This window comes from Scyliorhinus canicula, chromosome 1 (assembly GCF_902713615.1).
Source record: "Scyliorhinus canicula chromosome 1, sScyCan1.1, whole genome shotgun sequence".
Lineage (NCBI taxonomy): Eukaryota > Metazoa > Chordata > Chondrichthyes > Carcharhiniformes > Scyliorhinidae > Scyliorhinus > Scyliorhinus canicula.
In genome coordinates, this window is record NC_052146.1 from 291418778 (window position 1) to 291433772 (window position 14995).

The following is a 14995-nucleotide window of genomic DNA, read 5'->3' on the forward strand; positions in this document are numbered from 1 at the left end:
CCATGCTGCTGGCCGGGGGTGGGGGGGCTTCGGTGAGGGCTGGGGGACATGTGGCCAGGGGGTAGCGATGGGTTTTCTAGGGGGGCACTATCTGGCAGGTCGGGCCCGCGAATGGCCAGCGCCATGTTGTACGGCGCAACCGCTGCAGGGCAACAGACCCAGCAATTCTCCGGCCATTTATTTCGTGGAGGCAGAGCGTTTTACGTGGTGCGGCTGCTAGCCCCTCACCAGTCGGAGGATCGGTGCTGGGGCGACGCCGATTTTTCCCACGTTAAAACACCATAGATCGACCGGACATAGTCTCAAAATCTGAGAATCCAGCCCAAGGTATTTTCAGGTCAAGGCTAACAGGGAAGTGCAAGGTGATTAGTGGGGAGATGAAGGTTTTAGTGAAGGTGGATGGGGGGAACTTGGTGGGTGTCAGGGGGATAGAAGGTGCTGAAGTTTTGATGATATAAAATGTAAGCTATTGTTTTACTTGCAATGTTACAACTGAGTTCCACGGTGAGAGGCAGGACCCGCAGCGGGAGGTGAGTATTCAGTGGTGGGTGGAGTTACTGGTGTGCTTAGTGGGCCAACTATAGGAGAACCCCAATAATCATTTGTCAACTGGATGGAGACCCATACTTCAGTACATTTTTATCTCTAAGATAAAACCCCCAAGACAGAAGCATTCCTCCGTAACTCGGTTAGTTTTTCATTGCAGTATCATTCCAGCAAGCTTTAGAGCAGTAGTGATGCTTGAACTTATAATGTTTGTGAGTAAAGTTTATGTTTTTGTGAAAGAGCAATTTAGTTAAAAAGAAGTGGAATATAAAAAATGTGCCAGGAGGGTGTGCTAAAAATGAAAGAGGCTTTCCATTTTTGGTGCGAAACTCAGTTCATAAGCAGATGCATGTTTTTGTACTCTTTTAATTGTTTAGAAGTGACAAAAACTTCAGAGTGAAGGCCATCTTTTCTTGGCCAAGGCAGGAACATCCAAATTGAACAAGGGAAGTGGAACCTCTGGGGGAGACTGATGCTGGATACTGGTCATCTCATTGGCTGAATTAATCAGGGATGGAGGGAAAGTTTTGAATTATGTGATGACTACATGGATCACTGCAGTGTGTTCACAGAGCAGCTCAGGCACCTCCAGATAATGGCTGAAAGAAACCTTGTTGTTTTGAGGAAGAACTTGCGCAGAGTGCAAGGAACAGCAATAGCAAGCGGCAGAAGCTGCAAACGCTGCTCAAAATGTATTCTCAGAATGACCAGTACCTCCTGGATTGCCAGATTTATACCAAGACCTTCTACACAGTTCACCTTATACCTTTCAAAACATGATAGGAGACAATAAATGGTGATCGAATAGGTCCACATCTGTGGGTGCTCGGGAATGAAGTGCAACGTTCCTTAATTGCACAATTGAATACAGCAAGCATAAACATGGTGCAATATACATCCATTTACGATTGGGATTGATATTTACACTGATTATACACCTGTGCCACCTTTCTTCCCGTAATGTTTCTTCATCTTTCTTTTCCTAACATCTTACCTAGGTGCAGCCCCAACATCCACACCTAAAGTGGAGGCTGCCTGCTGACTGTTTTGCCCTGTTGACGTGAGGACTTTAGGCATCTTCGTGGTAAATTGAAATCAGGAAGAGCACGTTGGGCCAATATGTTGATTTCAAGGCCAGAGGGTCCTGGCTGCTAAGGTCTCCTGCACAGATGACAGCCAGCCACCCTGCATCCTCCTTGTCCTGACCTACTGTAGGTATTTGGGGGAACTGGCAAAGGGGAGATAGAGCAGCAGGAAACACTTGGAGTGTCCTGGAATAAAGCCTCCTTGGGGGACTTCCTGAACTTCTCCCCCCATGGGTGCATGATGGCATCTGCCTGACTCTTTGAGGAGAAGAGGAGCATAAGAGAGATCCAGGTATTCCCCCCCCCCCCCCCCCCCCCCCACCCCGGTCACCTAGCCACTGCTGCACTGCATCTTTGGCTAAAGCAATGGACTGTGAGCTTGAGCGCATATCCTGTAGCTACAGTATGTTCTGCTGGACCTGGGTCTGAAAGGTGGCTGCTGCCTTTTGAGGCAGCTAAGCACTTGCATTCCGGAGCCACCATAGCAAACAGAACATGAGCGGATTCCTCCAGCCTTCAGTCCTGTCTGTGCATGGCCTCGGGTATATCTGCCTGATGTACCCCTGCCTGTGCATCTCCAACATGTCTCTTATGGCCGAGTCCAGAGGCTCGTCATCTGTCTGCACTCAGCAGGGGCCTGGTCTCCAGCAGTCCTCCGAAAGTCAGAGCCCACAGTGACTGTGCATTTTAAAATAACTTACAGCCTCTTTGGGGTTCTGATGAAAGGTCATCAATCTGAAACATTGATTATGTTTTTCTTTCTCCACAGATACTGCCAGACATTGACTATTTTGCATCTTATGTATTTATTACAAATTTCAACCATATGTTCTATTTTGCTTTGCAACCTCTTTAAACTACAGAAATATATTGGAAAAGTAATAGAAATGTCACTTCTAAATTTCTAAAACTTCTGTAAATTTTAAGATTGATATTTGGAATGAAATCAACATATTGGTCCAACTTGCTCTGTCTGATTTCAATTTATCAGAATTGGAAAGATCAAACAATATGATGGTCCCCTTAACCAAAAGACTCATGTTCTATGCTACCCTACATTCCAAACAATTTTGGAAACTTTATTTGCCATCAGATGTTTTCAATGACATTGCTTACATAGAAATGCAAAATGTAGAGTTTCAGAACAAGCTTCACCTTGCTTTTTAGCAAAGCAACCTGAATAAGTACAACCTGTTGCCAGTTGAAGGCCAGTTACAGATTAAAGGTTTTAAATTGTTAGGCTCCTATCTTTGGAGGGAAGTATGATTATCTCAAGGTGTGCGTGAGATTTTTGGTTATTTATTGCCACTGTTATATTAAAAAAAAGTGGCACTCGTGACATTGGTGTTTTATATGATGTGCGATAAATGCTGCTGAAAATTTGTATGAACAGACGTTTTCTCTGGTGTTAGTGATAATGAGTTGAAGCATGCTTTGTATTTTTAACAATAGAGAAGCAATCAGGAAAGTATGCCAGGGAAAGTGTTGCAGCAGCTAAGCATGATAGAAAATTCACAATATATACATGCAAGTATGTATATAATGTAGGTGTGTGTATATCATATATAATACAGTTGTGGATGCAAATGTGTATCATATTTCATGCATGTGTACATTTGGGCATATATAGATCTAGGTCCTTTGTGGTTTTGCTTTCAAGAAAGTGCATATTTGTTTCATATATTACTGAACCACAAACAAATCTGCCTCATTGAAACATATACAGCTTTATTTGTTTGCTGAAGAAAATACTGCAGATGCTGCGAATTTGAAGGAAAAAGAGAAAATGTTGGAAATACTCAGTGAACCAGGCAGCACTTATGGAGGCAGATACAAAATTAACATTTCAAGTTGATGATCGCTCATCAGTTCTAATCTTGTTGCAACAGTGCCTACAATTCAAAAGTACTTAATTGTCAGTAAGGTATTTTGGGATATTTGGTGGTACTGAAAAGTCCTAATTAAATGCAAGCCTTTTTTCTTTCTAACAAAAGAGACCATTGACCTGCTACACAATGTTGGATTTTAAGAACTTCTGCCCTTTAAGACCTTGCCTGTAAAATGCCATGGACACTCAGCCCACCACCATCCTTGCCTCCACTGCAATTGATGGCCATTGAAGGGCCTCATCCTTCTGTCACTAGGATTTAACCAGCAATGGGAGAGGTCCATGCCTGGGCGCCCAGCCTGGCTTTGGTTGTTCAGGCTAGTGGCAGGCATGGGGAGGTGGTGCCTCTTTAACACGGGCTCTGGGCTCATTGGAAGGCCTCCATGCTAACCACACTCATCACCAAGCCTTCTAGCCTGGCCCCTGCGATACCCCTCTATCCCATCTCTGCCTTTTACTCTGGCTCCTTGGTGTTGGGGGCTGTTGTGGTCCCAGCAGTGACCTCCATTCCCACTGGCACTGCAGGGACGCAGAGAATTGCTGACCATTTGATTGTATGGCAGCTCTCAGAGTTGGGACTTCCTTCTAGATGGGGGTGAAATTGTGCCTTAAAACAATTAGCACCATTCCAAGTGTTTGGAGGAAGACAGTGGAATAGTGGTAATGCCACTTTACTAGCAATCCAGACACCCAGCTAATGGCCTGGGGACTTGGGCTCAAATCTCACCACAGCTGTCGGTGGAATTTAAATTCAATTAATAATTCTGGAATTGAAAGCTCGTATCCGTGATGGTGAGCATGAAACTATCATAATAATAATCTCTATTAGTGTCACAAGTAGGCTTACATTAACACTGTAATGAAGTTACTGTGAAAATCCCCTAGTCGCCACACTACAGCGCCTTCGGTACACTAAGGGAGAATTCAGAATGCCCAATTCGCCTAACAAGCATGTCTTTCACGACTATTGATTGTTGTAAAAACACATTTCGTTCAGTAATATTGGGCGGGATTCTCTGCCCCCGCGCCGGGTCGGAGAATCGCCGGGGGGCTGCATGAATCGCGCCCCGACGCCGGGACGTGGGCGCCATTGTGGTCGGCGTGGTGCCGGTCGCGGGCCGCTCTACATGGCCTCTCCGCGAATCTCCGGCCTGAAGGGCCAAGAGGCCATAAAAAAAACCCGAGTCCCGCCGGCACGTTCTGACATGCTCTGAGCCTGCGCGACATCAGCGTTGAAGATTCCGGGGGAGGTCTGTGGGGGGGAGGCAGGGTCCGACCCTGGGGGGGGCCTCCGATGTGGCCTGGCCCGCGATTGGGACCCACCGATCGGCAGGCCGGCCTCTCTGTCTCCCGGCCTCCTTTCTTCCACACCGGCGCCTGTACTCCTGCACCGTTGGGTCGGGGCCGGCACGGAAAAGGGTGACACCGCACATGCACGGAAATTGCGCCGGTGGGACTGTGCATGCGCGGGGTCGCGCCGGACCCACTGCGCATGCGCGCATCCCCTGGCGCCCATTCCACAGATGGATCAGCAGCTGGAGTGGTGTGAACCGCTCCAGTGCCCTGCTGCCCCCCTGTAGTGACCAGAATTGCCGATCCTGGGGCTGTGTTGACGCCGTCGAGAAACGCAACGGCGTTTCCGACGGCATCAACCTTAGCCTCAGGATCAGAGAATGCCGCCCATAATTTATGGAAAGTAATTCTACCATCCTCACCTGGTCGGCCGACATGTGATTCCGGATCCACAGCAATGTGCTTGACTCTGAACTGCCCCCTGAAATGGCCCAGCAAGCTCCTCAGTTCAAGAGCAACAAATGCCAGCCTTATTGGTGATGTCGACATCCCATGAAAGAATTTTTTTAATGACTGGGAGGCAAGTCTAACCTGAGGGTGGCTGAGGACCCGCTGCCTTGTAAACTATAGCTCAAGAACCTTCTGCACAGATGCTGCATGATCTGCTGACTAGTTTTATCTGTTTTCTGTATTTATATGCCTGATCGTTAACAGTTATCCATTCGCTGATATGAAATGAAAATGAAATGAAAATCGCTTATTGTCACGAGTAGGCTTCAATGAAGTTACTGTGAAAATCCCCTAGTCGCCACATTCCGGCGCCTGTCCGGGGAGGCTGGTACGGGAGTATATCAGAGTACTGTCATCCAAATTTATTTGCACAAGTCAAGTGTTTCTTTCTAATTGTTGTTCGAGTGATACCTTTGAATAATCTTCCTGTTGGATGACTCAACTTGTAGACTAGATTCGATTAAAATCCAGTGGACCCCAAAGTGCTTGGCTGCCAAATTAATCTCAAAAATGCTATTATGCCTCCGAGTTATGGATATCTGATGACATAAAGTTTAGAAAGTTTCCATTGATTTCCTCTGGGTGGCACTATGAGGCCATTTTGTCAGTGTAAAAGATTATAATGAATATTGAGAAATGAATCGAATTCACAGATGAACAATTGACTCTTTAACCTTTAGGAATCCGGTGAATTACGCTATCAGCTGAACCAAGTCAAAATGGAGAAAGAAGAGGTTGAGAAGCAATTCAGGGACTACAAAACAAAAATATTACGAGAACTTGAACTCCGAGAACAGGTAGGGGTCTCCATAAGTTGCAAATGTGAGGAACTGTTTCCTGAGAGGTGAATAGGATTCAGAAAGTTGTTGGGGGGGGGGGGGGGATTGCCGGGGGTGGTGGGGGGGGGGGGGGGGGGGGGGGCGAGATCTGAAACACTGGCTTTGGGCCATCATAGTTGCAGATTGAAATTCTAGTGGCCTTTCCGGAAGTATTGTGTCAGGCTTGATCTTCAAAGGGCCTCACTCTGCTTGCATTTCTGAAATATCAGTATTATTGGTGGAAAGTGTTTGTTTTTATTTGATTTCCTTTTAGCCAATTGTTTGCAACCTTCCAATTCAACAACGTGGTAAATCTGCTGGAATTCATATGACAATGTGTAGCTTTGAGATTGCTACATCTCATATTACAAAGGTTTTGAATGACCTAATGTGTCTTAATGATACTTGATACTTGCATTGTGTTCCTCAGGAGTCAATTTTCATTTGGAATGAAGGGCCATAATTCTCAGTTGATATATTTTAAAGTAGTTTGATAATGTTGAGCCAAGGCCCAATTTTCTCTATTTTGGGCCTGGATTGGCTTCAATTGTCTTTAAATGCTTCTATTGTTAGTGACAAGTGTGAAAGAAAAAGTGGACTAAAATGAATGTGCTACTGTGGCACAGCATCAGTTTGTGACGTACAGAGCTTAATGTAATTATAACATTTTATCATTTAAGAATCTTTATTGAAAGAGTATCATTTTCATTTTTTGATCTATCTAACATATATTGGTAATCACATTTACAATTCATCAGAAATTATAAATTTCATTATCGATATTAATCAATAAACATGTATCTTTGGGCCAGTTGTACAAGTGGTATTACAAACTGATAACTCAGAAAATTATTTTCCTTCAACAAACTGGAGCAAAACAATCACTGTTTTGTGTAACTGACTTGATAATGTTAGTGTTGTAAAGTTGGACTTTATAGTTGCCGATATGTGCTTATCAGTAACAAACTTTGGCAACTGAGGGTGAGGGAAGAGGCTAGCTAAAATCTGTGCAGGATTGATGGAGAGAAGAGAAAGCAACACTGATCTCACGCAAGCGGAGCTCTCTGTACTTATGGTTACTCACTCCCAAGTGTTTTTAAACAACTTCAAACCCAGATTTTACTCATTTATTTGAGGAGCTGAATGTAACATGGGAAAAATAAACAATCAGCAAAATATGACAAAGAGGTGAAGCAAAACAAAGATGCGAGTAGGAAGTTAAACAGATAAAATGGGCAAGAAAGAAGGGCAAAAAGAATAAGCTTTTTTGACAGGTATGGTAAAATAAATAGACAATGGAATTAGGAATATTGCATTGAACTGACGATGCCTAGTTGGTTGATGTATACCTAGAGCAAAAACAAAAGACTGTTCATAAATATGCTCTGGTGTAAGATTCAGTTAATTTATAGAAATATATTGTGATGCTGAGGTCAACAAATCAAGTGGGTAAATCAAATGTGAGGACAGAAAAAATAAGCTATACAAGGAGATACAGTTTAATTAATAGGAACATTGTACTGACACGGCCACATTTATTGATGTGTACTTGGGACACACCTTTTCTCATAAATTGCTTGGAAATATACTGTGGCATAAGATTCAGCTAATTTCTGGAAATATATTTTGACTCAGAGGTCTTTGTTAATGACTGTTTGACAAGAAAGACCTTCACAAGTCAACAAAAGTCTTAATGTAAAGTAAAAAAAAGTAAAGTTGCCATAGCCTCAGATGACCATAGGCTGCATTCCACTTTGAGGGGGAGAGCTGAAAATGAAATCAAATGAAATGAAAATCGCTTATTGTCACAAGTAGGCTTCAAATGAAGTTACTGTGAAAAGCCCCTAGTCGCCACATTCTGGCGCCTGTTCGGGGAGGATGGTACGCGAATTGAACTGTGCTGCTGGCCTGCCTTGGTCTGCTTTAAAAGTCAGCTATTTAGCCCTGTGCTAAACCAGCCCCTATAGGACTGGTGGTGATTTAACTTGAGGATCACCACACCTCAGGCAAGGGGCAAGGTTGAGAAGGTTCATGAATAACCTCAGCCCGAGTGTACAGAGCAGTTGTTTTTTTTAAACAACTTTTAACATTTTATATCAAAAAGTTTACAAAACACAACAGAAGCAACACATATATCAGAAAGTACAAGCAACAACAATAATAAGAACCCTAATAAAGATGTACAACCCAGAAAGACTGGGAGGCATTGGAATAAGAACACGAATCGTGGCAAAATCGTCATCTTAACAAACTGAAGTCGGCCAGCCAGCGACAGTGGCAGTGGAAGGTTATCCCACCTCTGCAAGTCCGCTCTACCCCTGCTCGCCAAGATTGAAAATTTACGTTTGCGAAGGCGCGACCAGTCCCGGGCTATCTGAACTCTGAAATAGCGAAAACTGGTCCCCGCTGAGGGAATGGTTATCCCCCCCCCAACCTAACACCCCCCCTTCAGAGGCTAACCACAAAATATTCACTCTTCCCAACATTTAGTTTATACCCGTAAAAATAACCGAACCTTTTCAATATCCTAATTATCTCTCCCACAGCTGACACTGGATTTCTAACATACAGTAAAAGGGCGTCCACGTATTGGGACACCTGGTGATTTACTCCACCCGTCACAATTTCCCTCCATTTTTTGGAGACCCTCAAAGCAATCGCCAATGGTTCGATCGTCAACGCAAACAGCAGAGGGAAATATAGGACATCCCTATCTTGTCCTCCTGTGCAGCCTGAACGACCCCAAATTCATGTTGTTCATTAGTAGACTAGCAACCAATACATCATATAATAGCCGGACCCACGATGCTAATTCAGGACCAATCCCATTCTTATACAGAACAAGTAGCTCCATTCGACCCTGTCGAACGCCTTTTCGACATCCAGAAACACATTAACCTCCAGTTTTGGTCCTACTGCCAGTGTAAGAACTACATTAAATAGCCGACTCACGTTGGCCGACAGTTTTCTGCCCCTCACAAACCCCGTCTGGTCTTCCCCCACAGCCTCTGGGAGGCAGAACTCCAGACTCAAGGCTAGGATTTTAGTCAAAGGTTTTGCATCCGCATTGAGCAGAGACTGGGCGGTATGGGCCACACTGTGGGGACCTTGTCCTTCTTCAGCAGGAGGAAGATGGACACCTGCCTCAACATCTCCAGAAGGGAGCCCATGCCAATGAGTCATTAAATATCCCCAGCACCAAAAGGGGTAGAGTGGGTTAGGATGGAGGAGGAATCTTGTAAGGGGTCTAGTTTGAGGGCTATGGTGACGGCAGCATTGCCAATGGCTCCGAGTAGGTATTCAGGGAGCCCAGTGGTGCAGTCCACGGTGAAGATATGGAATCAGCTGAGGAGGCAGTTTAGGGTGGAAGGGATGTCGGTGCTAACGCCTCTGCGCAGGAATCATGTATACAGGAGGTGGAGGGAAGTGGGGCTGGTCAAGGTGAGGGATTTGTATTTGGAGGAAGGATTCACCAGTCAGGAGGAGCTACGGTAGAGGGTAGAGCTGCCGAGGGGTAGTGAGTTCAGGTATCTACAGGTTAGGGACTTTGCACGAAAGGTCTGGAAGAGGTTCCCTAAATTGCCAGGATACACCCTGCTGGAGCGACTGCTGCTTCCAGATGTGGAAGGGGAGGGAAGAATTGGGGATATATATAAGTGGCTGGGGGAGCAGGGAGGCGAGCGGGTGGTGAAGATCAAGGAGAAATGGGAAGTGGAGTTGGGAATGATGAAGGAGAAATGGGAAGTGGAGTTGGGAATGGAGATCAATTGGGGAGTATGGAGTGAGGCACTGCGAAGGGTAAATGGGACCTCCTCTTGAGCAAGGATGAGCCTGATACAGTTTAAGGTGGTGCACAGGGTGCAAATGACTCGGGCAAGAATGAGTGGGTTCTTTCAGGGGGTAGCAGATGAGGGTGAGAGGTGTGGGTGGGGGCCAGCGAATCACGCACACATGTTTTGGGGTTGTGAAAAATTGGGAAGATACTGGGCGGGAGTGTTCGCGGTCTTAGCCAGGATAGTGGAGGAGGGAGTGGAACCGGACCCTTTGGTGGCGATATTTGGGGTTTCAGAGAAGCCGGAGCTCATGGAGAGGAGGAAGGCCGATGTCTTGGCCTTCGTCTCTCTGATTGCACGGCGACGAATTTTTCTGGAGTGGCGGTCGGGTCGCCATCGCCACCGAGGGTAGCAGCATGGTTGGGTGACCTGTACGACTTCCTGTGGTTAGAGAAGATAAAGTATGAGTTAAGGAGCTCATCAGGGAAGTTTGAGAAAAAGTGGGGGATGTTTGTGACCGTGTTTGAGGAGCTGTTCGTCTCTGGGGGGTGGGGAGGGGGGTTGGGGGGGGGGGGTTGAAAAAGGAGGAAAATCTGTACAAACAGTATAGTTGTTGGGAAGAATGTTTCCCAGGGTGTTTATTTGCTGTAACTACTTTGATACGTTTGAATAAAATGCGTTTATAAAAAAAAAATGATCCCAGCACCAATGAAGCCAGTTGGTCCGCGAACTTCTTGCAAAATTCTACCAGGAACCCATCAGGCCCCCGGCACCTTCCCTACCTGCAGCTTACCCAGAGCCCTGCGGACTTACTCCAGACCACCGGTGCCTCCAATGCCTCCCGCAACTCATCACCCTCCTGAGGAAACTCCAAACCTTCCAAAAGCTCAACCATTCCTGCTAATCCTCAGGCAGCTCTGGCCTGTAAAGCCCCTCATAGGAGGAGGAAAACACCTTATTAACTTTCTTTGGGGTTGAGACCTTACCAACCCCAGGTTCCCACGCCTACACAATCTCCCAGGCAGCCTCTTGCCGCCTTAACTGGTGTGTGAACAGTCTGCTGGCCTTCTCCCCATGCTCACATACCATACCCTTTAATGCTGTAGCTGTCGCACAACCCAGCCCGTGGACAGTAGGTGCATTTTCAGCTTCTTCCTACACGGCAAGAACTCTGGCGTTGGGTCACTCGCACACTCCCTATCTACACCCAGAATCTCATCTATTGCCTCCTGATACTCGTGCCTGTTCTCCCTATCCACATATGACTTATATGAGATGATCTCCCCCTGATCAGTGCCTTTAATGGCTTCCACACGGTAGAGGGTTAGACCATTCCATTCTCATTCCATTCAACCTAGTTCTTTATCGTCCTCGAACTCTTCCCACAGAACCCAAAATCTGATAACAGTCCCACATCCAGCCTCCACCCCTTGTGCTGCACATGGCGCTCCTCCAACTTCAAGTCCACTATATGCGGCGTGTGGTCTGAAATAACCACACTCTTCACCCCAGGTAGCAATAATCTTTATAATCTTTATTATTATCACAAGTAGGCTTACAATAACATTGGAATGAAGTTACTGTAAAAATTCCCTAGTCGCCACATTCCAGCACCTGTTCAGGTACACTGAGGGAGAATTCAGAATGTCCAATTCACCTAACAAGCACATCTTTCGACTTCTGGGAAGAAACCGGAGCATCTGCAGCAGCACCGCCCAGAGCTGCAGACTGGCTGTCCGACCTCTCGGAATCTCTCCAAATGGAGAAAATCAAATTCGCCATCCGAGGGTCAGACGACGGCTTCCACAGAACGTGGGAGCCATTCATGCAATTGTTCCGGACCTGTTTGTGGCCAACGTACAAGAGGAAGAATAGTCGGGTGGCCAAGAATCAGGGGAAAATGGACGGGAATCGGGGGAAGGTAGCCGGGGGGGGGGGGGGGGGGGGGGGGGGGGGTTATGGGCTCGGTATGGGGGTTTGATGGGTAGCTAAGGCCCAAAACCAAACTGTAAATAAATGCCTATAAACATGTGCCTCGGCCATATTGGGGAATGTAAAATATGTATGCCGGCTAAAGGGGGCGGCCACAGTTGTTATTATGAAGATGCTTACCTGTAAATATACATGTTAATTTTTGCGTGTTTTTTTTTTCTCTCTAATAATTTGTAATTTGTTGGATATAAAATATGAAAACTCAATAAAAAAACATTTTATAAAAAAACGAAACCGGAGCACCTGGAGGAAATCCATGCAGACACAGGGAGAACGTGCAGATTCCGCTCAGACAGTGATCCAAGCCGGGAATCGAACCTGGGACCCGGTGCTGTGAAGCAACAATGCTAACGACTGTGCTACCATGCTGCCCACAGGTGTAACCCGTAATGAAAAAATCTATACGCAAATGCACCTTATACACCGCTGAAAAAAACGAAAACACCTTACCCCTCCGGGTGCATAGACCGCCACGGATCCGCCCCCCCCCCCCAATAGTGCAATATCCCCCTCCCCCCCACTATAGTGCAATATCCCTACATAAATTCCTGGGTTTCAGGCCCACCTACGATGGCCGCCAGCCCCACCCCCAGGGTGAGACAGAGAAAAGCCCCGGGCCCTGTTAGTTTACCCCTCCCCTCTCCCTGTTCCTTCCTTCCCCCTCCAGGCCCACAGACTGCCTGGCACCACATCCTCCACCATACCCCCACCACACAACCACAATCCAATAATTAGGCCGATTGTGCTCCTCCTAACAGGTTGCAGCCTCCCCTCCTACCCCCCACCCCTCACTCCAGTCCCACGTGCTCGCCTCTTCCCACCCCATTGCGAGCAAAGAGGCTCCCAAACATTGTTTCCTTAACATATTCCCTCAAACAACATGCCCCCCGGCAACCATGCCCCAAACCCAAACAAGATCAGCAAACCCCTCTCCCCTCCAAAGGAAAAAAACACACAAAGGGACGCATACTAATCCCCTATTAAAACCACCCCTCCCCCAACAGAGCAAAGGTGAAACAGTGGTAAATATAACAGCATGACTACATCAAACAAACACTCCCCTTCATGCAGAGTGTAAAATACTCCTCGTCACAGTGGTCTTAACTTCTTCTCTCGGATGAAGGCCTCCGCTTGCTCTGGTGTGTTGAAAAAGTGGTCTTTTGAATCCATTGTAATCCATAGTTGCGCCAGGTACAGCACCCCAAACCTCACGCCCTTATTATAAAATGCTGCCTTCCTCCTGTGGAAGCCCACACGCCTCTTCGGCAACTCAGCTCCAATGCCTTGATATATTCGGACTGTATGCCCGTCAATATTCTGAGTCCTTTTCACCCAATCCAACTCCTATGATAATTATGGAAGTGGATTATCACCGCCCGCGGTGGCTCATTCGGTCTTGGCATTGCCCGAGCGCCCTATGTATTGGATGGGAAAACGCTTCATTTTCGCCCTCCCTCAACTGAGAAAACATTTCAGAAACATAGTGGCCCTCCGCTGCCAACAAGCTTTTATTACTTTCCACCACCATCAGCAACTCTGCCTCCACTGAAGCGAACTGATCCTCATCCCACGACAAGGCCTCCTTGACCCCTTTTAGCATCTCGCATTGTGCCTTCACCATGTTCACGGATCGGGCCCAAAATCTCTTCAGTCGTGGATTTGAAAGATTATTTTATTTCCTGGCCCTGCCACTCGAACTGCCTGTCCATTTGCTTGCCGAACCTTTCAAGCTCCTGCACCATTCCCACAACCAATGTGAGCCTTTTTAAGGGTGGGCTTTTTTGATGACTATTTTGATATGCCCTTGTCAGGAAAGAGTTCACCTATTTAACCTCCTGGGCTTGGGCACCAAAACCCCGAAAAAAACAGAGAATAGGATCAGATACAAAGACTTTGCTGGGAGCCAAATTCTGTGCATCTTGTCTTTATGTTACATCACCGGAAGTCTCAATAAAACAGCTATTGTCACATACTCCTTCCTGCACTGCAGTGTAACCAAGGACAGTGTATCATCAACATGTAAGAGTGGTCGAGAAGTTCCATCAGCAGTGCCTCCACCGCATCCTCCAATTTCAGTAGGAGAATTGTCAAACATTGACCTACTTGAAGCCAGTATTCAGGCAAAATGCCTACAAAATCAACTTCAGTGGGGCAGCCCGGTGGCGCAGTGGATAGCATTGCTGCCTCACGGCGCCGAGGTCCCAATTTCGATCCCGGCTCTGGGTGGTTTGCACATTCTTCCCATGTTTGTGTGGATTTTGTCCCCGCAACTCAAAAGATGTGCAGGGTAGGTGGATTGGCCACGCTAAATTGCCCCTTAATTGGAAAAAATGAATTGGGTACTCTAAATTTATTTTTTAAAAATCAACTTCAGTGGACTGGATACTTGTGTCTATATATATGAAAAGTGTCTCCCCCATCAGGTTCTGTTCTCTGAACTCTCAGATGGCCAATGTTCCAGGGGAAGATAAAGAAAATGCTTCAAAGATACTCTGAAACTCTGTTTAGCACAGGGCTAAATCGCTGGCTTTGAAAGCAGACCAAGGCAGGCCGGCAGCACGGTTCAGTTCCCGTACCAGTCTCCCCGAACAGGCACCGGAATGTGGCGACTAGGGGTGTTTCACAGTAACTTCATTTGAAGCCTACTTGTGACAATAAGCGATTTTCATTTCATTTACAGGGGCTGGTTTAGCACAGGGCTAATTCGCTGGCTTTGAAAGCAGACCCAGGCAGGCCAGTGGCGAGGGTTCAGTTCCCGTACCGGCCTCCCCGAACAGGCACTGGAATGTGGCGACTAGGGGCTTTTCACAGTAACTTCATTTGAAGCCTATTCGTGACAATAAGCGATTTTCACTTTCACTTTGACTTCTGAAACTGACATCCGGTGCAGCCATGGAGTTAGTGGTTGTACATTTGGAGGCTCCCGATGGAGGTGGATTTTTTTGGCCCTGCCTGTTATGCGCCAGGGTTTAGAGAACCCCAAAGTGTATCATGGAGTTCACCCGACCCACGACTTTTATTAGATTGTGGTATGGGGAGCACACGGTCCACTCTACACAGGTGTAGTGCAGCAGAAATTTAAAAGTAATT

General features: G+C 46.5%; 1 protein-coding gene across 4 annotated transcripts in view; it reads left to right on the forward strand.

Annotated features, from left to right (window-relative positions):
- Nucleotides 1-14995, forward strand: part of sdccag8 (SHH signaling and ciliogenesis regulator sdccag8) — a 595448-nt gene that overhangs the window by 145831 nt on the left and 434622 nt on the right. For all 4 annotated transcript variants that reach the window (XR_005462774.1, XR_005462773.1, XM_038815187.1 and 1 more), the window contains exon 12: nt 6003-6119. Coding sequence is in view for 2 of the 4 variants with exons in the window: in XM_038815187.1 (XP_038671115.1) it covers nt 6003-6119 (117 nt within the window). In the remaining 2 variants the exon portion in view is untranslated. The remainder of the gene's footprint in view (nt 1-6002; nt 6120-14995) is intronic.